Below are 22,271 nucleotides of genomic sequence, written 5' to 3'. Positions count from 1 at the left end.
TATTCGGTCGGAAAAGAGCACTAAAGGCAGATATTCTCTCCATTTTCCTCCAGATTTGCCGCACATCTTGATCAAGGTGTCTTTAATTGGTTTATGTCCTCTTTTGATCATTCCGTTGGCCTCAGGATAGTAAGGTGTAGGTGGTTTAAAATTTGCACCAATCTTTTCTACAGCTTTGATAAACTCATTCTTGAATTCAGGTCCATTGTCCGCAGTAACCGTCTTGATTGCCCCGTATTGATAAACCCATTCCTCCAAGAGAAACTTTGCGATTGTTGCGGATGTTAGCTTGACCAAAGGTGCTGCTTCCACCCATCCTGATAAGTCATCTCGAGCCACAAGTAGATATTTATATCTTCCAGCCTTGATGTGACAGACGTCCAGTGCTACTCGTCCGAATAAAGTGTTTTCGCCAGTTGGATTTCGAATTTCCCTAGGTACTAGTCGGTCTCTCTTTTGACAGGGTTCACAGCTTTGTACCCATAAACGGACTTTTTTCTTCAGACTTGGCCACCAAAATTGGCATACTAGGCGTTGGTATGTTTCTTCACGTCCTCGATGACCAAGCTCCTCGTGAAACTTCCGTAAGAGTCTACTTTGATAAGATATGTTTGAGATTACTAGTTGCGCCATTGGAGAGTGTCTACGCATCAGTTGTCCATCTTGAATAAAGTAGTTGACTGATTTCCGCCTGAGTTTCTGAAATTCTTGAGGACCCAAGCTTTCAGGTTTACGTAACGTTTGCAAATAGTCCTTGAGATCTTTCCAAAATCCAGGTGCCTCCCATTCCAAAAGATGCGTAGAAGCTGAAATCATTCTGAACCAAGAGCAGGCTTTGATTACTGGTTCCTCTTCCTCGAAATCTTCCGCGTCCTTGTAGAATTCGTCTTCCTCATCACTTATTGGTCGTCTTGACAAGGCATCCGGCATAGTGAATGTTTTACCAGGTTTGTGAACCATGTCAAATGAGAAAAGCTGAATGAATGCTACCCATCTGGTCATAGGTGCATTTGGAAGGGATGGTGAGTTGATCATTTGGATTAAAGATTGTGCATCCACTTGCAACTCAAAGTGTTGACCCCACAGTAGTGTTTGTAGTTTCTTGAGGATCCTGGCTACGCCACAGAGTTCTAGCTTTGGCTGAGAATATTTTGACTCCACCGGCGAGAAGACAACTGATTTGTAAAGGACTGGTCGAATAAGTCCTGTTTCTAGTTCTTGTTGAGAAAGTACTCCTCCTGCCGCAATGAAGCTGGAATCCACAGCTAAGATAATAAGTCCGGCATCTTCAGAATAGTCAAGGCTTTTCAAGGTGATGTCTTCTCCAATGATCTCTTTGAGCCGGTTGAAAGCTTGATCACAGTCCTTGTCCCAGACCCATTCGATATCCTTTTGTGTGAGCTTTCTGAGAGGTGCAGCAATCTCTGACAGATTTTTGATAAAAATTCTGACATAGGTTACTATTCCCAGGAAGCCTCGAAGTTCTGTGACATTATTCGGAGTAGGCCAGGTTAAGATTTTGTTTTTCTTCTGGGATGACACACGCCTTCCTTCTCTGCAGACCACGTGTCCAACAATGTCCAAAGCGGGTACACAACACGCAAACTTCTTTCCTGAGATGGTGAGTCCTGCTTCTTCAATCCGAAATAAAACTCTTTCAAGAGTTTGAGCGTATTCCCAAATAAACTGCCAAATTCCCGGATTTTCTTCTAGTGTCTCATCATAGTATGTTGAAACAGGTCCTTTTATACTGCCATCGTCAATAAATACGCCTACGTGTTCCAGTATCTTGTCCTGGAGGATCCACATCATTTGAGCTTGGTAAACCGCCACAGAATTTGTTGCTCCTCGGGGAAGCCTTGTAAGTTGGAATCTTCCTAGTGGTGTATCAAAGGTGGTTAAGGGTCTTGACTCTGGGGCCAATTCTCTTTTGTCGTAGCCGCCCATGATATCGCCTAGTCCGTAACAGGCGCGCCCTGCAAAGGATTCCACAAATTCTTCTGTTGCAGGAGGTAGCCCAGCATCCTTGATGGTGACCTTGTTCATTTCTTGTAAGTCATGAACAATTCTTAGTTTTCCATCATGCTTGAGGACACAGAAAACTGGGCTGGAGTAGCTGGATGTTGATTGTTCGTAAAGTTTGTTTTGTATACGTTCCCGTACTTGCTCCACGTATTCGTCCTTAATTGCCGCAGGTATTGGAATTGGTTTTTTCTGCCAAGGTTGGTGATCTACTACTGGTATAATATACGGTAGACCATGGGAATGCTTCAAGAGTCCTCTCTCCTCCGGGGTGAATGCTATCGCTTTTTCCCGAATTACAATTAAGTGCTTGAAGAGCTTCAATTCTTCTTCCCAAAGCCACCCTTCTGGTCCAAAGTTGACTACCTTCAGGCGTTCTTCTGTAATCCTGGCGGTGGGTTCGAATTCTGGAGGATCTGGTGTGAGTGGTGTCTTGTACGGATCTCGTGAGAGTGGTGGTTGTTGAAGAGGTGGATTTAGCATTTGAGGAATGGGTTGGTTGATGGGCCGGATTTTCTTTGCCACAGGCTTGTCCTTGGTCATGCACCATAGGTTTCCGTCTTTCCAGCTCTGACATAATTTGGTTTGAACCGTTAATCCTAGTCCTTTCGCAAATAGACGTCCCATCTCTTGGTAGCCAATTGGTTTTGTTGGTCGAGATAATTGTACAGTATTGATAGATGAAATCGGTCCGGAGATCTTGGAAGTTTGAAATTTTTTATTGTGTTTTATCGTTTTCATATCGGTAAGTCCAGTCGTGCTTGTTTTACAGATTTTTAATAGTAGAAGGAAAATAATCAATATGTTCTTTTTTAATAGCATCAATTTAAAGAAATATTTTTTAGTTTGTTTTGGTAGTTTTTTGAATAAGTCAAGAGAAAATGTTTTGAGCCAGTCTAGAAAACCCGGCGTTCGAGATATAACCCGCTCAACTAGCTTCAGTGAGTTATTCCCTAGGTGAACACCGGTGATCATAAAAAATGCTGAATAGATTTCTTTGTAAACATTTGATGTTCTTCATTATCCGCCCGGTTAGGAGTCAATCCAGTAAATGGCCTTATTACATTGGCACTAAGGTCCTTCCTGTTATCCCAGCCTTGTCCGTGACCAATCCTAGCTAGAGGTACAGATATTCTCCTGCCTTTAGTTCCTTGGAAAGAGAGTGTTTCACCGGTTTCATGGTACTCCAAAGTGCAGTTGTAGTCAAAAAGAAAAGGTCGTCCTAGGATACAGTCCTGTGCTTTTGGCGAAACAAAAAGATGGGCTGGACCGGAAAATCGTCCGATTCCTACTGGACAGTTTTCAGCTACACCGGTTATATCACACCTAGCTCCGCCGACTCCTTTCATAGGTATGTTAACTGATACTATGTCTAGATCCAAGTCATCTGCTACAGTTTGAGGCATGACATTAACCATGGAGCCAGAATCAACCATAAAGTCAACCTTAGCTCCACCAATTTCGGCTGTTACGTATCCTAAGGCGCAGCTATAGTAGCAAGGGTCCGATGGATCTTCTTCTTGCGGAGGGTTGGCCATTGCCGCGGCAACCTTGGTAGTTTCTGTAGCCATGTAAGTTGTAGTATTCTTTCCTTGGAGACGTCCTTGTAGCTTAGCAATGATTTGCTCCGTATAAGATGGCGAAATAGCTGTGAGTTGAGCAAATGTTGTTGGGATTTTAACATGATCTAAATCCTGTAGCAAGGTGTTTTCTGGCAAATCCTTCTTGGTAACGGGTGGAGTTTGGGCTCGACTCCAAACTTTCTCTGTTGCTCTTCTTGGAGTTTCCTTTTGAGTAAGGTCGGCTATCTCGTCTTCTTGATCCACATCCATATCATCTTTTTTGGGTTCCTGGATCCTAACGTTACGACGACCTTTCTGGGCTTCAGATCGAGTAATTGCGTGAGTTTTAAGGTAGTTCTCGGCTCCAATTTGAGGTGGTTGCCAGTCAATGGTCTGCGCTGAAGTTTGCACAACTGGACCATTCCCTGTTGAGGTGTTTCCTGATTGTCTTGATTCTGCCAGATTCCTTATTGCATCTTGCATTTGAGGGTCCGCCAAAGCTGTTGCCACTACCAATCGTATAGGTCTAGAAGATACCCAAGGTATTTGTTGTCCGTTTGGCAAGAAGTAATCCTTGCCCCTGCAAATCACTAATCCTTGGCGTTCATCCTTAGCTAGATCAGGACATTTAAAGGTTGTATGCCCATCCCGTAGACAATAGTAGCAAATCTTGCTTTCATATAATGGAGTTGCCGGTTGAGTATTTCCGCGGGCAAATTCAGGTTTGTCGGAAGATCCAGGTTGATTGTAGGAGACAGGTAGAACACTTCTCAATTGTTGTTTAAGAGCAGCAAGTTCTTGCATTACTTCATCCATTTTGTTGTCAACCACCTTAGCGGTGGGAGCTTCAGCAACCATTCGGTCTCGTCGTTGACTATCGCCTTTCTTTGCATCTAGAGATTTCTGCATTACTTGGTTGGATTCGGAAAAGCTTGAGAAGTTGACATAGCCTTCATCAATTCGGATTTCGGTTTCTGCCGCTGCCACAAGATCATCCCATTTGGGTGCCTTGTTGCTTCCATCCTTGGCTTTTGGGAGTTGCCCTTTGTTGACTAGGGTTCGTTTAATGCTTCTCTGACTTTCGTTTGAAAAGGCACTCAAGAATAACAGGGCCGCGTCCTCCTCCTTGCTAATATGATCATTCTTGACAAGGTACTTGAGGATTGAGGTAAATTTTCCAAGGTAAGATTTGTAATCTCGGTAGTTCGTAATCCCGCTCTTGGCTTGTTGTTTAGTCAATTTGATTAGGTCGTTGGTGGTGTACATAATGGTATTATCTAAGTCCCCCCACGTTTTGACCATTTCTTTTCGTAATTTTTTCCAGTCGCAGTCGTCGTATCCGTCCATCTCCTCAAGTTCGCTCTTGAGTTCCTCCGTCCGCACAAATCGTCCAATCTGAAGCGCCTTATTGTAATCCGTCGCTTGGAAAGCATTGGCCGTTCTTTCAAAACTTTTTAAGAACTTCATGAATTGGTTGCCATCATAGAATTAAGAGACCAGGTTCCTTAATAATGACCGGTTTGACTTGTTGGACCGCTGGTGGTTGGTAGTACTGCGGATAAAAAGCTTGTGGGTGCTGAATAGGTGGTTGCTGAAACGGTGGGGGTGGGACCGGTTGTTGTCGTTGTTGAAATTGAGGTTGATACATAGGTTCTCGAATATTTTCCGTGTTGTGAATTCCGTACCCGGATATAGGTTGACGTGTGGTGTTGTTACGTTGCGGTAAGTTAGTGTTTTGAGGAGTTTCGTCTGAATCTGACAATTCATCTTCATATTGGTCTCTGAGTTGAAGGTCGATTCCCTTTCCTTTGTCTTTTCTGGGTGGTGCAGGTGGATTCGTCGTATCCGTATTCCAATTCAAGGCTGAAGTTCCGGCCGCAGGTCTGTTCCTAAAAGGGGTCGATGGAGGAGCGAATCCATTTTCCAAATCTGGTGCGCTGAACGGTAAACTCATGTTGTCTTGTTGATTCCTAGTTTTGTAATATCACGATCTGTTGATAACTGGTTTTACTGTGCTCTGAAAAAGAAACAATAATATCTGGTCTCTGGTCTCTTTACCAGGGCAAATTGGGGGTTATTTCTTATATTTTGATATCAAAAATTACTTAACAATCTGGGAAGTACTGTTCAACAGTCTACCAATTTATCCAAATTCCTAGGGTCGTTCTGCCCGTCTTTTGGTTTAATAAATCAGGCTGCTCCTTCTAGTAGTTCCAAAGTTCTCTTCAACAGACCCCTAACTTATCCAGATTCCTAAGGTCGTTCTGCCCGTTTCCTGGTTTAATAAGTTATACTGCTTCTTCAAGATCCTCGTCTCAGAGTGGTCGTAACGTTTCTTTTCAGAGGTACGTAATTTGTTTCGTAAGATGGTGTCTAATATTTGACTAGTTGTCCAACAGAATAACTGAATACGCCGTTGAGTTTGTAGATTTTGTCGATGAATTTGATCCTTTTGCCGCTAGAAGTCGTTTTCCTTTGACGTTAGTTCGAGTCGTTGAAACCGGTAATACGGTGTTGATCAAAAAAGGTTATCCTATCACGTTGGGGACTCCCTTGTAAGACTCAAAAGTGGTTGTGGAACCCTTTTGCTGAATGGAGAAGGGGATGAAGGAGGTGCAAGCTCTGCCCTTCTATACTACCAGCTACAAGACCCACCAAGGTAAGCTTGGCAAGTTTTAATAAGTGATAGGAGTAGTTAGCTCAAGATAAGTTTCTCGTGACACAGTATAAAAAAAAAGGTTGTTATTCAGTATGTAAGAGTTGTTATATGTAAGTAAGAGGGTTGAGTGGGTACGTAAGTGTTTTGGGTGATGGGTGAGTATAAAACTTGATGAGTAATAAACTGAGGAACTACAAATGGGGGGGAAGAGAGCTCCTTATATAGACAAATGTGAGGGATTTTGGCTCCAGGGCAGCCCCTGAGTGAGGTATTCTAGCTGGCCTGGACTGTACAACATGAGGGAGTTAAGAGGGAGTGGCTGTGTACAATTTATGCAAGGGGTGCATACATGATGAGGGGCTGTGCCAGATGATGTCATAATTTATGCAAGGGGTGCATAAGCTGTGCAGGGAATGATCAGGTGATGTAATAAGACCAAACAAAGTGGAGTTAGAAGGAACTAGAATGCGGGGAACCATTCAGTTGAAGGGGCACAGCCTGCAGGGGCAGTGCTGCATGATGTCATGTACATAACAAACAAAACCAAACCTATATATGTAGTGGGGATAGAATGGTGCGGGGAATGTGACTTGGGGCGCCTGACAGGTGGTTGACTGGGTGCTACAGGCTGTCCAGAGGGTCTAACTTCCAGTGTAGTGGGGCTCCAGTGATGCTTCCAGTGGGGGATAGGGGTTGATTTAGCCGTGGATTCCATTTATGGTGTCCAATGGATGGTATCTTGAGGCCTTCTATATGTACATGAGAAAAACTTTTGATTTTTCACATTTCTGTGTACCACAACGCTATGGTAAGGAAGTCAGAAGAGGCTCTCAAATTCAACAGGTGTTCCTCTCCGAGGGGAGCTGGTCGGGGATGTTGAGCGGAGCATCCTGGTGGGGGATGTTGGCTCCGATCAAGGTGTCTGCCAAAGGATGTCCGGTTGACATCCGGAGGGCCTCCAAAGGCCCTTCAAATGTCCTTGGGAGGACAGGATTCCACATGCAAAGTCCCTTCAGAGTGGATAACATCCAAAGAGCCTCCGAATGACCTCCCAAGCTTTGGAGGTCATCCGGAGGCCCTTCGGATGTTATCCACTCCGAAGGGCCTCCAAATGACCTCCCAAGGATACTCAGAGGTCATCCGCAGGCCCTTTGGATGTTATCCACTCCAAAGGGCCTCCGAATGACCTCCAAATATCCTTGGGAGGCCAGGATTCCAGCTCCGAAGGCCCTTCGGAGTGGATAACATTCAAAGGGCCTCCAAATGACCTCCAAAAATCCTTGGGAGGCCAGGGTTCCACCTCCGAAGGCCCTTCAGAGTGGGTACTGATCCGGTCCAACCCGCTGGTCGGACAGATATTTCTGTCACATTCGAATGGACTTCGAAGATTTCACCGCAACTTCGGGGAAACTTCAGAGATACTTCGGAGAATGTGCGAAGGACCTAGACTTTGGAGGTCCTCCAACTGAAATCGCCCACTTCAAAGGTTTTTCGGAGAAAAACCTTAAAAGTGCGTCCGCCGTGATCTGTACACCACAGACGCAAAAGATCAAAAGCCTTCCGAAGTTCAATCGAAAGATGTTCGAACTCCCTGCCAGCAAGAGGGGACGTCGCCAACTTTGTCAAACTAGTTGACCAAGTGAGTCCGAACTGAGTGTTTGAAGTCCTTTCGAACACCCATTGGATGTAATCCGATGGGCCCATGACCTCAAATATTGATTGGGTGGAGACTTTGAACAAAACCCAAAGTCTCTTCAATTATTTTTTGAATTACATTTGAATATATTTCGAACTCAGAGGTGTTTGAATTATATTTGATTTTTGACTTTGGGATACCTTGGAGTTTCAATTGAAATTCAAACGTACATTGGAGAGTACTCAATGTTCGATATGAAATCGATATGCCTGGGATGCAGACCCGGGGAATTGATCCCTCGTACCCGCCCCACACCCCCTAGCAATATCATTGTTCTGCTCGCCAGGGTTCAAATGGCTCAGAGCCCCACAAGGGGCACTCATTTTGTGTAAATAGTATTGTAATATCATTTCTTATCGTGTATAATGTTGTGTATCTGGGAGTTAGGTGTAGCAATCTAACAAGTTAATAAACAGTGGGGAGGAGACTCGTGTATCTGGGAGGTAGATGTAGCAAACTAACTAACTAGATAATAAACTGGGGGGAGGAGGCATATGGATTGGAGGAGAGAGAGAGAGAGCGAGAGGGAGGGGGAGTAAGGAGTGGATACTAGTTTGGTGGTCCAAGTTCAATCTCGACCTCAGGCGCATTTTGGGCTTGGAGAATAGATTGCGCACGCGCCTTGACCTCTTCTTCAGATGGAGGTTGTTGATCTGCTGGTTCATGACTCCGGATGGTTTTCACATCATCCCAGAGTCGCTTGTCAATCTCGTAAATCATTGTAGCGTAAGCGGTACCATACCCCAGGGACTTCCTCCTTAATGAGGCAAGGTCCTTGTCAATGTCGTCCCAGAATGACACTTGCTTCGACTTGTTCTTGTTGCGCAGGTTGACTTGATTGAGGTTGACCATGAAGCGGATGTAGCACAACCTTACCTTGGCCCCCGAGGTAATTTGCTTGTCTGAGTGAATCTGCTTTGCACCGTGTTTTTTGAACGTTGGATGGAAGACGGAGTAGATGTTGGCGATGAGACTCCAAAGGGAAGGTACCTTTTCCAATCCTTTGCCGGTCATGCCAGCCTTGAGCAAAGTGGCGAGGATTGATTTCTGCTCTTTGATACAGTCAGAGACCAGGCCCTCAAAGTAATCCTTGTTTTGGCCTTTGTTGTAGTTTGCCGGTAGGTGCGTGGCGCGGAACTCTTGGGGTTCCTTGGCAATGGCAGCCTGGCGACCCGCATGTCAGTGATTTGAAGTGTCATCATTGGTCTGAGCCACAGGATGGGTACTCACGGTGACGCGATTGAACGGTGTGTCCAACACCTTCAAGCGACGGGATGCCCGGCTGCCATAGGACTGAAGGTCCTCTTGGAGCAGGACTTCGCGTACGGTGTTTCGGAGGTGGGCCTTGAAATCCTGACTATAGCCCTGCGAGGGGTCCGGCGTCGAGTGGGCCGCAGTTGGCTCCGCAACTGGGATGGCGATTGGCTGCTGAGGGAGGGGGCCACGGTGGAGGGCCAATAGCAAGATCGCAAGGGTGCGTTCTTCTGAGGTCATCTACAATCAAGATGGGGGGTTAGTGGATGTGACCCCCATGGCATTTCACAACACTAACCTGTATTAAGGGCTGTGCCCGTTGAATAAGCTCGCTGCTGAGGGTGAAGGAGCTCTCAACCAGTTGCAGGGCGTTCCCAATCAATTCAAGGTTGTCTGGGCGGACTCCGATGGAGCCCGTAAAACTCAAACGGGAGGATTGGCTCGGGGCAGGACTGGCGCTAGGGGGGCTGTAAGGCATACCTGGACTACCCTGCGGCGGATATGGCGAGGGGGGTGGACCCATTTGGGTAAAAGTCGGCGATTGCTGGGGCCCAGCTTGGCTCTGGCGATTTGAAACGCCTAAGGAGTGCGGGGATGGAATTTTATTACATATGTCATCCTCCAGCGCACGAGGGACTCACCAGGAGGGTTTGGGCCTTGCGGAAAGCCCGGGCCTCCATGGCCCTGATCCGCCACGTCCATCAGTCGAGTATTGACATGTTGGTCTTGCGCTTTGGGTTGCGCCATGGGAGTGGGGGTGTGGTTGAATCCGGCCATGTTAGAGTAGTTATATTGGCCGTGATCAACACGGCCATTGCTTGGGAGGAGGGGATTTGACAGTGGCCCACAGTTTGAGTTTGGGTTGGCCATGTTAGAGTAGTTGTATTGGCCGTGATTGACACCGCCATCGCTTGGGAGGAGGGGATTTGGATTTGACAGTGGCCCGCGGTTTGAGTTTGGGTTGGACAACGGATTTGGGTAGCTTTCAAGCTTGTCCCATGAGGGGTGCCCGCTGAGGGGCTGCAACATATTTGCTTTTTCAATGACCTGTGTCCTACAGCGGTCTCATACGGGTAAGATAAGCGATCAGCATTGGGCTCAGTCGGATCACATATCAAAATAAAATACTTACGGGTTTCAGTTTGATATTTTACAGGCGTTCATGAGCGTTGGCGGTTTCACTACCGACTGAAGGGAGGGATTAGGGGGTGGTGGCTCATAGAACACTCACCGATGACCGCAGGAATGAAACAAACCGTGAGAACTGATTGAGATTGGCCTTTCCGATGGAGCCAGACTTCCGACGGGGTCGGAGAAAACCTCAACCGTTGCTGAGGACCAGACTTGACTGTGGGGCCAAGCTGCGTGCATGCCGCGCAAAATCCTGACTTCCTTGCCTCTTGCCACAAACCACCCACAGTTGGGTTCAACCAGCCAAAACACAACATTTCAGAATTAAACCCACCTTTGATCTCACAAAACTCAAGGCATTCAGGATCATCAAATAATTTGGAAATCAGATATCTATCATTCCTATTGAGCCCCAAGAATCAGTCCCTACTGTTTTAAATAAATCAATAATATCAAGCCAATCATTCAAGTTCCTCCAGAATTTCCAAGGAATTAAACCCACCTTTGATCTCACAAAACTTCAGGTTCATCAAATAATTTGGAAATCAGATATCTATCATTCCTATATTTGAGCCCCAAGAATCAGTCCCTACTGTTTTAAATAAATCAATAATTATCAAGCCAATCATTCAAGTTCCTCCAGAATTTCCAAGGATATACATATTATCCCTCAGTCTCCCCTCCCCCCCCCCCCCTACTTGGTGGCTATGGCACCAAACAATCATCCTGTTTAGTGCATTCATTGACACAATGGTATATGATTGTGTCCATCTGGTTATGATTCTTATATGGTGTTTTTTTGATATGGTGTTTTTTTGGTTGTGTTATTCTATTCTGATGGGAAATATATTACCCTCAGTTTTTGAGGCTAATTTGGATCAAGATGGTAGATACCTTTACAGATGTGTGATTTGCAAATCCAAATGGGCCAAGGAGAGCAACATACCATTACATCTTCAAACCAGAACTCATATGAACAAGTTGGCAGAACTCCAGAGTTTCCAAAATGCAATGGCTCAATCAAATTCTCAAACACATGGTTCTAGCTCGTCACTCCCTCATGTTTGGAATCAGGTGCCTGCAGATCCCCAGGTGGAAATTCCTGATCAAAATCTTGGATCCCTGTAGATGGGTCCAGAAGAGCCTCAAACAGTGGATGTTGATATGAATGACAGTGCGGCCTTTGGTTTTGGTTCTGAGGATCAAGAGGAAGTCATGGGTGGGGATCAAGGCATGCTTCAGTGGGTTCATGATGCACTTATGGCTGGATTGATGGAAGATGAAGTGTTAACCCCTGGTCAAGAGGATGATGATGATGATTAACAATCAGAGGCAACAATGGAAAATTCCAATTGGTTTCCCTTTAGGTCCAAGGGGGTGAGTGGCAAATTTAACCTTGAGATTGTATGTATAAATCTGGGCTGATCAGACCACCCCACGCTTACCATACATACAAACTCGCAGCATCTGGTCTCAGCACTCATGCTAGGCCATCTGCACAATCGCTTATCACGCACCATGTATCACCAGTTGCGGGTCATCCTACTTGTGTGGGGCATGAAGCTGCCCCATTGGGACAGAAACAAACAAAACTGGGATATGATCCGGAAGACTTTAGATGTGAAAATCAACAAGCATGTCTCCATATTTAATAATACATGTTATTATCTGAGTCTGCATGACTTGATTTGACATGTGGGTCAACTTGTTACCTTCTGCTTGATTTTGCAATTGACTGACACATTATCTCCCCTGACATTTTATTTCCCAGGAATTGGCAAATCCCATTGTTCTCCCACATATGCAATTCTACCCACATGACACCAAAGGGAAGAACATCAGGGCTCTGTACCAAAGTGAAAAGTGGCGTGAAAGTCTTAACCAAGAACACCGCGTCCAAATGGCACCTTACAATGGCAAACACTACTATATATTTGAGCCCACAACTTTGATGGATCACCCAGATAGTCACATTGTGGTGCCAATATTTTTCTACCAGTATCAAGATGAAATATGGGGCAAGTGTTTTCGTGCCAAATTTTCCAGACCAAATCAGTCTGGTAACATGATATTCTACATACGTGCAAATATTGGATATAACGACCAAGATTTGCTTGATATTCCTGTCAGGAAGTTCAACAAGTTATACTCAGAAATTCGCCATCAGGATGGATCATTGCTTATGTCAAAGTGTGATAATTTGCTATATGGTAAGCAGTTAATGAAACTCTTCACATGATAGTATCACCCCTACTTTTTGTGTTGTTTTGACAAGTATCACCCCAACTTTTTGTGTTGTTTTGACAGAACATGGCGCCCCAATTGGGGCCGACCCTATTTGCATACCCAATCCCTGGAGAGAGAGGGCAGGTAAAAAGATCATTTGACATGTCCCCATTACCCTCTACTCTGATGACACTTCAGGTAACCAGTCTAAGAGATGGAACAAACATATTTCTTACTATTTCACATTGGGAGGACTGCTGCCTGAAATGACCAACATGGAATACAATTGTCATTTTATTGCAACCTCCAATGTTGCTTCAGCTTTGGAGATTGGTGAGCCCATTGTTGCAGAGATCAAGTGAGTGAACAACACATAATGGATAGTTCCTTTCATTGTCTCTGACATTGTATAATATCCACACAGTCATTTGGCAACTCAAGGTAGCATAGCATTTGATGCAGGTCTGAAACACGAAGTATTGTATATGGTGGTCGCACTTGCTTTCCTTGCGGACTCACCTATGTCTGCAGAAATTACAAGCACATTCAACCCAGGTCAAGCCAATAACCCTTGCAGGATGTGTCATCTCAGTACTCAATCAAAAGAACACCGGTGCAGTTTGGAATTCCTCCGTGCCTTTTTTGTCCTACCAGCTTTACCCGTTGCTAGAAAGTGGCATGAAACCAAGAGTGGATCTCATGAACTTTGGGAGCTATACTATACAAAATCCAAGAATCAATTCAAGTTGAAAACTGCAGAGTATGGATTGAAGGACCAAATAACACACAGGTTGATGGAATTGCATACTCAGAAGGTCCATGAACGGGTCAGAATTGCCCAACTTGCAGAACACTCCCATCCAAGAATATTCAACTCTTATTTGGAACTAGCATCATTTGATGGATGTAATGACACCCCAGTGGAGATACTACACGTAGTCCTCCTAGGATGTGTCAAATATCTTATGGCTGACCTTATGACAAATAGGATACCCAAGAGCAAATTGAAAGAAGTGGAGGCCCGCTTGCAATCATTCAACATTGATGCCCTCAACTTTCCACAACTTCAGGCAACTTACATGATGGCCCACCATTGATCCTTCATTGGTAAAGTGTAGTGCGAGCCATTCCAACAGACAAGCACCAAGTCACAATTTAGCCCTGACTTTCAGCAACTATCACATTGAGAGGCTATTATACTCTGGCGCCTACCTTCATGATTCCAAGACAGGGGAATACTTTCAAGCCAAACCTAATGTTACCAACATATTTAAATCAAATGTCCTGATCCAAAAATTATTTGGGTACAACTCCACCTTAGTCAACCCCATGAAATCATACCCCTGCTTACACTCAAACAAACCAAATATCCCAGAGGCAGAACTTGAACCGATTCCTGAGGCGCTTACTGCAAGACTCAACCCAAAAAGCAGTGTTAGACAAGTATCTGCTATCCATCTGAATGCCAAGGAAACAATTCACAAGGGGATGTTTTATTTGGTAAGCTAACCACAGGAAAATTTAATTATGCTATCATACAAAAATGCACTGACAACCCAATTTTGTGTGAAGAGGAGCAAGGGGGTCCAAATCAAGATGAAGTTATTGCATGTGTCCAATTGTTGTGGGAGGTCACCCCAGGGAATCACTATTATGTGAGACGTGTGGAATGTCAGAGAGGACACATCAATCGTCATACCCAAATGCCTACACTGCAGAAGAGGTCCAGCTATGCTATTGTACCTGTCCCAGTAAGTAAATTCCCCCAAATATACATAAACCTCAAACATTATGTCACCAGGAAAATTGACAGCAAAATCATTTGATCAGTGGATTAAGTGTTGCCTCAACGTACAGCATAATTGCATTGAAGGAGGGTGTGCCGCAGTGGAGGCAGCTGTGCCAGTGAACAAGCGACAAGAGGGCACATCTGTCTGTTATCACATCCAACAAACTAATCACAATAGTTATCTGTTGAATGCATTTGCACATCACGAGGCTCAACGCCACCGCCAGCTATCAGGATTGCTGCACATGGTTGTTACAGGATCACAGATGATGCAAGCATTGACCGAGGGACTTCAGAAGTGGCAAGGAGAAAATGATGGTGATGATGTCAGTGATTAGATGTGAATCCAAGCAATTAGATGTGAATCCAAGCTGGTAGTTATTGTTATTGTGTGTGAAATCAGCAAATTTTGAAAAAAAATCTTTGGGACTTGTGTAAATGTTTTCCTGTTTTTATTTCTCTTACCCTACCCCTGTGGAGGCTGTTTGGCCATATATTTTACCTTAAAATGTTACCTTACACCTGTGTATATTTTAAAGCATGTTCAACTTGTCACCAGACTATACTGCATGATGGTGTTGAATTGACTCAGAGTTACTCTTCAGACTTAAGTTGGCAGACAGACTTAAGTTGGCAGAGATATGATAAGCAGAAAATTTATCATATCTATTTTTAAGGAAGCACCCAAGAAATCATATAAAATTATCTGGAGAATAAGATAAAGAATGCAGCAGCATACAACACAAAGTTTTCTGACCAGTAGCAGAAAATAAAATTCAGGACAAGCCTGGAAAAGATAGGTGGAAGTGTAAGATAAGCAAGAAAAAAAACATCGCCAATGGAGGATGAACAGGGGAGGGGGGGGGGGGGGGGGGGGGGGGGGGGGGAGCGAGGCATGTGCAGAACAAGGGATTTCCAGGACAGGATTGGGATTGTTAATCCTGGTGCAGTCTCTTCATGGCTTCGTGGACCCTGCCCTTGAGCAAGACTGCCGGGCCATAGCGGATCCCCAGTTTGCAGAGCCTTCGGATCAAGGTGGTCTTGAAGATCGACCAGTGGTAGAGGGAGTGCCTCTTGATTGCCGCGTGAGTCTGGGTGTCGCCGGGCTGGATGTGGCAGAGGTCGAGATAGGCCTCCATTGTGAGGTCGCCATCAGAGGGGGGGGAACTGAAGCTTGACTCTGCGCGCTTTGGGTTTGGCGGGGTTGAAGAGCCCGATGACTGAAGTTGGTTGACAAGTAAAGATGGCGACGGCTTGCGATCTTTGGCCTCGGCACGTGACGGGTCAAACATGTCCGGGCAGAGTGCCTGAAGCCTCTCAATGGTAGACTTGCGCTTCCGAGGTAGCAGGCACCGCGGGGGGAGGGTCCGTCATTGTTGCCTGAGAGAGGGGCTGGAGCCTCATTGCGGCAAGGCTGCGATTGGGCCTGAGCCGGGTGGTGCAAGCCATCAGTGCATGGCCCAAATGGATATCAATATCAGGGCAAAGATGGGAGGGAGTTAACTTACGTTTTGGGAGATACCACTCTGGTTTTCTCCTCCTTCGTTGTCGTGGTGTGAGCTAGGTTCCCGGTTTTCCATAACGTGCAAGGTGGGTTGGAGGCAAGCTGGGAGGGCGAGTTTGCGATGCGGAGACAAATCGCAATGGGGGAGATATCCATGTTGGATGCTTGACTTGAGTTCATATACTGCTGGCGATGATTGATTTTTGAACGAATATTTCTGGTGATGTTTGAATTCTGTTCGATTGTTGGTGGCTGAGGATGATAGTTGAAGTGGAATCGAAATGACCTCAAAAGCGGTTTGGAGGGCAATCGAATGAGATTTGAATGGCAGTCAAATAAGGTTTTCACCAGAGTTTCTCCGGCAACTCCAGCAGATATCCCGGATATTTGCCGGATTGAGTTTCCACTCAATTATTCCTCGAATTATTTCCCAAAAATTGGGAAAAAAATCGAGGAGTATTCGAAATCCCAACGAGTGGGGCCACTTTGAATTTCTTTTGATAATTTTCCGTCACTTCGAACGGCGTTCGGAAAAGACGCAACGAAGTGCGTCCGTGGTGTAAATATCCGTGGAACCCTCGGGGCCATCACGAGGTGCCCCCGTGATCCACTTGGTGGAGAGCACGTGAACGTGTGGACCAGCGGCTGGCTGGTCCAACCTCGCGCAGGGGCACTACGGGGAATCTACGAGGATTCCTCGAGATATCCTTGTCAAAGGACTCCCCGGGTGTACTGAGTCTACTCTACACCACAGAGCGCCCCCAACCGCGGCTTGACGTCGGACGCAATGTGGAGACGACCCCCGCGACCCCACCCTGAAGTTTTGGTGTCACCCGGAGCGGGAGTGATCACCACCCGCGGTCGGCGCGACCTCCCACGTGATTCCCACGTGCGGGGCCCGCGGTCAGCGAATTCCTCAAGTTGGCTCGCCGTGGGCGCCGCGGTCGGGGTCCGGTGAGCGGGTAACAAAAATATGGCTTGCTACCGGGGTCGAACCCGGCACATCAATGCACTTCGAGGACCGGTCGAAGGACTCTCCGGGTGTACACACAAGTCCCCCGGGCCCCTATGTAGGCCAGAGTTGAGTCTTGTGAAAGGTTTGCGAAACCCGCGAGGCGGGGGTTTTACATGTCCAGTCGAAAAACACGATACCAGGCAGCCAGATTCCAACACCATCTACCGCTCTAAGCCGAACGATAAACGATGCGGTCGAACGCCCTTAAGGCTACCAGCACTGGATCTAGAGCTGCAAGAATTGCCGTCCACTCCCATATCCATGGTCTCGGCCTCGATGAAGATGGTCTAGGAAAGGAAGACGGGCAAGGGTTTATTGGCCAGCGGGGCGCAAGAGAGGTCAGCATTCAACAGCTTCTAAAATTGCAATTTTCATCACACTAGGAGAAATCGGAATTTGATTTCCTCTGTGTTAGGCTTGTGGGCTTGTGTTAGATCTTATCCGTACGAGGCGGTTCTCTGGACGGGCTTTGCTCTTGGCTGGCGGACCTGGATCCGGAAAAACAGCGCTGGCACTAGCAATGGCTCAGGAGCTAGGTCCTAAAGTGCCTTTCTGCCCAATGGTTGGAAGCGAAGTTTACAGCAATGAAGTAAAAAAGACAGAGGTTTTAATGGAAAACTTTCGCCGCGCAATTGGTACGACGCATGAATCCTTTCGAAGGGAAAAAACTAAATAAAACAGTGGTAATGACGACACTAATCTCTGTCGTTGCTTCTTATTGCTTGCTCGACGATGAATAAACAGGGCTCCGTGTGAAAGAAACGAAGGAGGTCTACGAAGGCGAAGTGACAGAACTGACGCCAGCAGAAACCGAAAATCCACTTTCAGCTTACGGCAAAACCATTTCACATGTAGTAGTCTCACTTAAAACTGCCAAGGGTACCAAGCAGCTTCGGCTCGATCCAAGCATTTTCGATAGTATTCAACAGGAGAGAGTCACCGTCGGGGATGTGATTTACATCGAGGCCAATACCGGTGCTGTCAAGGTGAATCTTGCGTCCACTTGCTCTGGTGAGAGGGTAGATCATTCTAAACAGTTGTTTGCCTCCAGCGTGTGGGTAGGTCAGATGTATTCGCAACAGAGTTCGATTTGGAGGCAGAAGAATACGTGCCACTACCTAAAGGAGAGGTTCACAAGAAGAAGGAAATTGTACAGGATGTCACTCTCCATGATCTCGACATGGCTAATGCGCGGCCTCAAGGTGGTCAAGATATCATGAGCGTCATGGGTCAAATTGTCAAAGGTAGAAGGACAGAAGTGACTGACAAATTGCGCGAAGAAATCAACAAAGTCGTCGATCGGTACATCGCACAGGGAATCGCCGAACTCGTCCCCGGTGTATTATTTATCGACGAAGTACTTGGAACATCTTTCTTTCCGCCACCACCGGGGCATTCTAGTCTGTATCAGCACGATGAAAGCTAATTGGATTGGAAATACTTGTTTAGGTCCACATGTTAGACATCGAATCGTTTACTTACTTGAATCGGGCACTAGAATCGGCAATATCTCCTCATGTTATCCTTGCCACAAATCGAGGCATGTGCACGATCAGGGGTACAGAAAATGAACTAGGATCCGGTTCAGCCAGCTCAGAGGGAATCATCGCACCCCACGGGATACCCGTCGATCTGTTAGATAGATGTATGATTGTCCGGACGGTGCCCTACAACCGGGAAGAGCGCAAAACAATATTGAGTCTGAGGGCTAAAGTCGAAGATCTCAAAGTGGATGAAGCCGCTCTGGAGAAACTTGCGGACCGGGCCATGGAAACTTCTCTTCGGTATTCATTCGCTTCTCTATTATCCTCGTTACCGTGCCTGCTAGTCCCGATGATTCTAATTTCTTTCTTCATATTTTCGTCATTGTTTTTATTCAAAAGATATGCCCTACAATTATTGACACCCAGTGCAATCCTGAGTACCGTTTCTGGACAAGAAGGCATCAATCTGCAGGATGTTGGAGAAACTGATAACTTATTTATGGACGCAAAGTCGTCAGGTGAGTCAAGCTTTTGTTGATACTGTCCGCTTTTCCATCAAATGCATGGTCTGATTAGCTAACCATTTCTCTTTTTTCGTCGTGGCAGCGCGGATGCTGGCAAATTATGAAGGTCAATATATCCGATGAATCATGTTGTTATGGATGTAAACAAAACCTACAGTCTGCTTCTTGAGATATTCCCCAAGCTGTGCAAGGCTTGCCACGTTGGAATGTCCCTTCCCTTGCAGCAACAGTTATTCCATGTTGTTGCGTCCTAATAGGAATACCACATGACATCCAAATTCCACTCAATTAATCTTTCATGATTTGCCTTACACTTCCTGGAAGAGGATAATACATGTGGCCCACTCCAGTCAGCGAGCTCGCGGCACAATTTTTGATTCTGGGTTTTGAGACTGCTGTGTCCCATCGAGCCATGTGATTCGATGTTATGGAGCGTCTCGTACACCCACCACAACTTTGAGCGATATTGTAACACCACATGGATCGAAGTGATGGACCATTCTCGCAAAACAGCTTTTTATTGCGAAGGCATGATGACGTCCGTGAAAGTGATTTTCATGAAAATCAAGTTCTGTTTCTCAGGTTGGATAGGAGGTACAATAATGTTTTTTCATGTTTTTTTGTAGATCCGTAGAGTTTTCCAATGTGTCATGGGACATGAGACGGTACATAGAAGCTGAGAAAAGCAAAGAAAACATGAAGTGAGACTATATGTCGCGAGCCTCTTCGTTCTCGTCAATGATTAGAGGGAAGAAGAAAGGCATCAAACAATTGTCTAATTCGAGCAGGAGGGTCGAATAGTCGACTTTTGAGTAAAAACAGGTAAGGGTAGGAAACAAGATGAAAAGTTCTGGAAGCTCTCAGGCAGCTTCGACCTTAGCTCTCTTGTTTTGAACATCAATATCACCTGAAGGGGCGTGTTTCAAAGAGCCGTTCTGACCCTTGTGTTCCTCCAACAACTCATCGAGTGTGTTGTGTTGTCCGATGCTGAGAGTTCCGGCCGTGATGTGTGAGTGGTAAACTCGTAGCAAAACATCAACATCTTCACTCGTCTGTGTTTTGACGTCAGCCAGTGCTTTCAACTTGGCCGTGACATCCTACAGAAACAGTCCAGTGTAACAAGCAAAGGTTAATGATTGAATCAAGAGGGGGCTGGAAGCATCGAAGGTGCCTACTTTGACTTGTTCATCAGTTAGCTGAAGTCCAAGTTGCTCCGCACGGCTTTTGACTGAGTTCCAGCCAACCAAACGATGGCCGATCGGAACGTAACGAGTCATACCAAAGTCTTCGGGTTTCAAGATTTCGTACGTGTTGGGATTAGCTAAGATCGCTTTGGCATGGATACCGGCCTTGTGGGTAAAGGCGCAGAATCCAGTGATGTGCTAATGTGCGGTGAAAAATAGAAATGACATGCGCTTTGAGAAAAAAAGCAGAAGACAGGTTGGAATTTGTCGAAGACTAACGTTGTTAAATGGCACCTGAATGCCGACTGCCTGTGCAACCAGGTTTTCTACCTCTCTCAGGGCTGCGAGGTTGTACTTCTTTTTAATGTATTCAGGCTGATGAAAATTAGGTATGGGGTTAACGCTGGTTGTTCCGTTTTTATCGTAGAAAGAGGAAAAGGGGCGAGAGACAAAAACTCACGTTCACTACGTACATCCTGGCGATTAGTGCACCGAGGGGAGTAATTCCATTTCTTTCGCCAATTCCCAACACTGAAGTGTCAACATGCGTGGCACCAGCTTCCAAGGCACAAAAGGCATTTGCAACGGCTGGATGATGGGGCATACAGAGGGCGGAATTTCGAGTATAAGTGGAAGAGATCGCGTGAAAAGCTTGGGTAGAGGTAAGATAGTTAAAGAAATTTGAACTGAACAACATCCGGTGTCATCGTGGAAGTGACACTCAATATCACAACCGACGACGCCTCTCAAAGTTCTGACGAGATCATAAACTTGACGAGGATTGGCGCAGCCCACTGTATCAGCAATTCCGACTCGGTTGACGCCAACTTTATCGACTGCCCTGTAGATACTGAGAAGATCAACCAGGTCCGATCTAAAGCTGTCTTCGGATGAAAATCGGACTTCAATTCCCTTCGATTTGACAAATTCGATCACCTCGACAGCGGTTTTCAAGATATAAGTCATATCCTTCCCGTGTGAATATTTGCGTAAAAATGACGATGTTCCAATTACTACATCGACTCCATCGACCCCTTATTTTTTTTTAAAAAAAAGTAACAACCTGTCTGGGTATTTTTGTCTTTCATATCATATTCTGGAAATCTCAAGCAAGAGAGGCCAACCTGTTTCCACAGCGATTCTGGCATCGTCCATGTGACATCGAATGTGAGTTAAAATTTTACTCTTGAGTCCCAACTTGCAAATCTTTTCACAATCTTGTCTGGATTGCTCGGATGCAGCGGGACTGGTCAATTCGATATATTCTACTCCAAAATCTGATAATGCTTGGGCAATCTTGATTTTCGTTTCGGTATCTTTCAAAACAAAGCGAAAAACGTCAGCTAGTCCTTGTCGTTCCTGGGTAAATCAGGAAGTGTAAGATGTTCACCAAAGAAAGCGTTGGCAAATTGCTCTCTATGGTTCAGAAAATCGAGCGACAAAGTCAGTCGTTTTTTGGGAGAGATAAGTAGAAATTTGCAAGTCCACCAACCCTTCTCTCAAGGTGGATTCGATGATTGAAAAGTTGGAAGTGTTGCTCAAAAAGTCAGACAGTCTAGGGCCGTATGGGTTGTGTTGTTTGGTGTTTTCTTGGGCAGGCTGTGAGTCGATTGGGACATGGGTTTCTTCTATCGAGTGGCCGTTGGTCGTAGCAGGTTGGTCACCGTTGGTCTGGTCAGCTGGGGGACACATGTTTTCGGAGGTATGTTTCTTGGGGGTGTGGGTGGTTGGTTCAAGATCTAGATGAGGTTGTTCACAGCTCGAGTCGGCAGTGGTTCGTGGTGGGTCGTGGGGGCTGTCGACGGTCGTGGGCCCTGCAGTTGCTGTGGAACTTTTTGAGTTTCATGGAGGATGATTATGTAAGCTCCAGTTTTCTTCGGAGATGTGGTTCGAGAATCCGGAATCGGACAGCAACCGAAACGACCATCACCCAGTTTCGGCAGCCTCGACGTCGCAAGTCGGAGGAGCCCATGCGTGCTGTTTGGACCCCCACCCTGCAACTCTCTTCTTGTTTTCGTTTGTGTTGCAACTTCAAACAGACGAGACGGTCTTTCAGATGCCACTCCAGGATCGGGTGTGTGCGCTTTTTTCCAGATAAAAGAGGAGATGACTTGCTTTCCGATACGCTTGCAGATGCAGCAAGTTGCATGAACAAGTACTTCATGATTCCTGGGGAGCTTCATTTTTGTTTGATCCTGCTCACACCATCCTGCTCTGCTGG

General features: G+C 45.9%; 2 protein-coding genes across 2 annotated transcripts; one reads left to right on the top strand and one right to left on the bottom strand.

Annotated features, from left to right (window-relative positions):
* Positions 1-17,046: 17,046 nt before the first annotated feature.
* PtA15_10A707 (uncharacterized protein) lies at positions 17,047-18,989 on the top strand (the record flags this gene model as incomplete). Its single annotated transcript, XM_053160911.1, has 7 exons — positions 17,047-17,196; positions 17,274-17,493; positions 17,603-17,844; positions 17,910-18,215; positions 18,308-18,642; positions 18,742-18,860; positions 18,949-18,989. The coding sequence occupies 7 exons, from the start codon at positions 17,047-17,049 to the stop codon at positions 18,987-18,989; spliced, it is 1,413 nt and encodes a 470-aa protein (XP_053024838.1).
* A 737-nt stretch (positions 18,990-19,726) lies between these two features.
* PtA15_10A706 (uncharacterized protein) lies at positions 19,727-21,742 on the bottom strand (the record flags this gene model as incomplete). The annotated part of the gene is made up of 8 exons (XM_053160910.1): positions 19,727-19,963; positions 20,042-20,248; positions 20,330-20,425; positions 20,511-20,638; positions 20,743-21,084; positions 21,175-21,366; positions 21,441-21,466; positions 21,543-21,742. 8 exons carry the CDS (start codon positions 21,740-21,742, stop codon positions 19,727-19,729), a joined length of 1,428 nt encoding a protein of 475 aa, XP_053024837.1.
* Between the last annotated feature and the right edge of the window lie 529 nt (positions 21,743-22,271).

Source organism: Puccinia triticina, chromosome 10A (assembly GCF_026914185.1).
Source record: "Puccinia triticina chromosome 10A, complete sequence".
Lineage (NCBI taxonomy): Eukaryota > Fungi > Basidiomycota > Pucciniomycetes > Pucciniales > Pucciniaceae > Puccinia > Puccinia triticina.
Note: the sequence above shows the minus strand (reverse complement) of the source record. Positions and strands in the feature narration are given on the sequence as shown.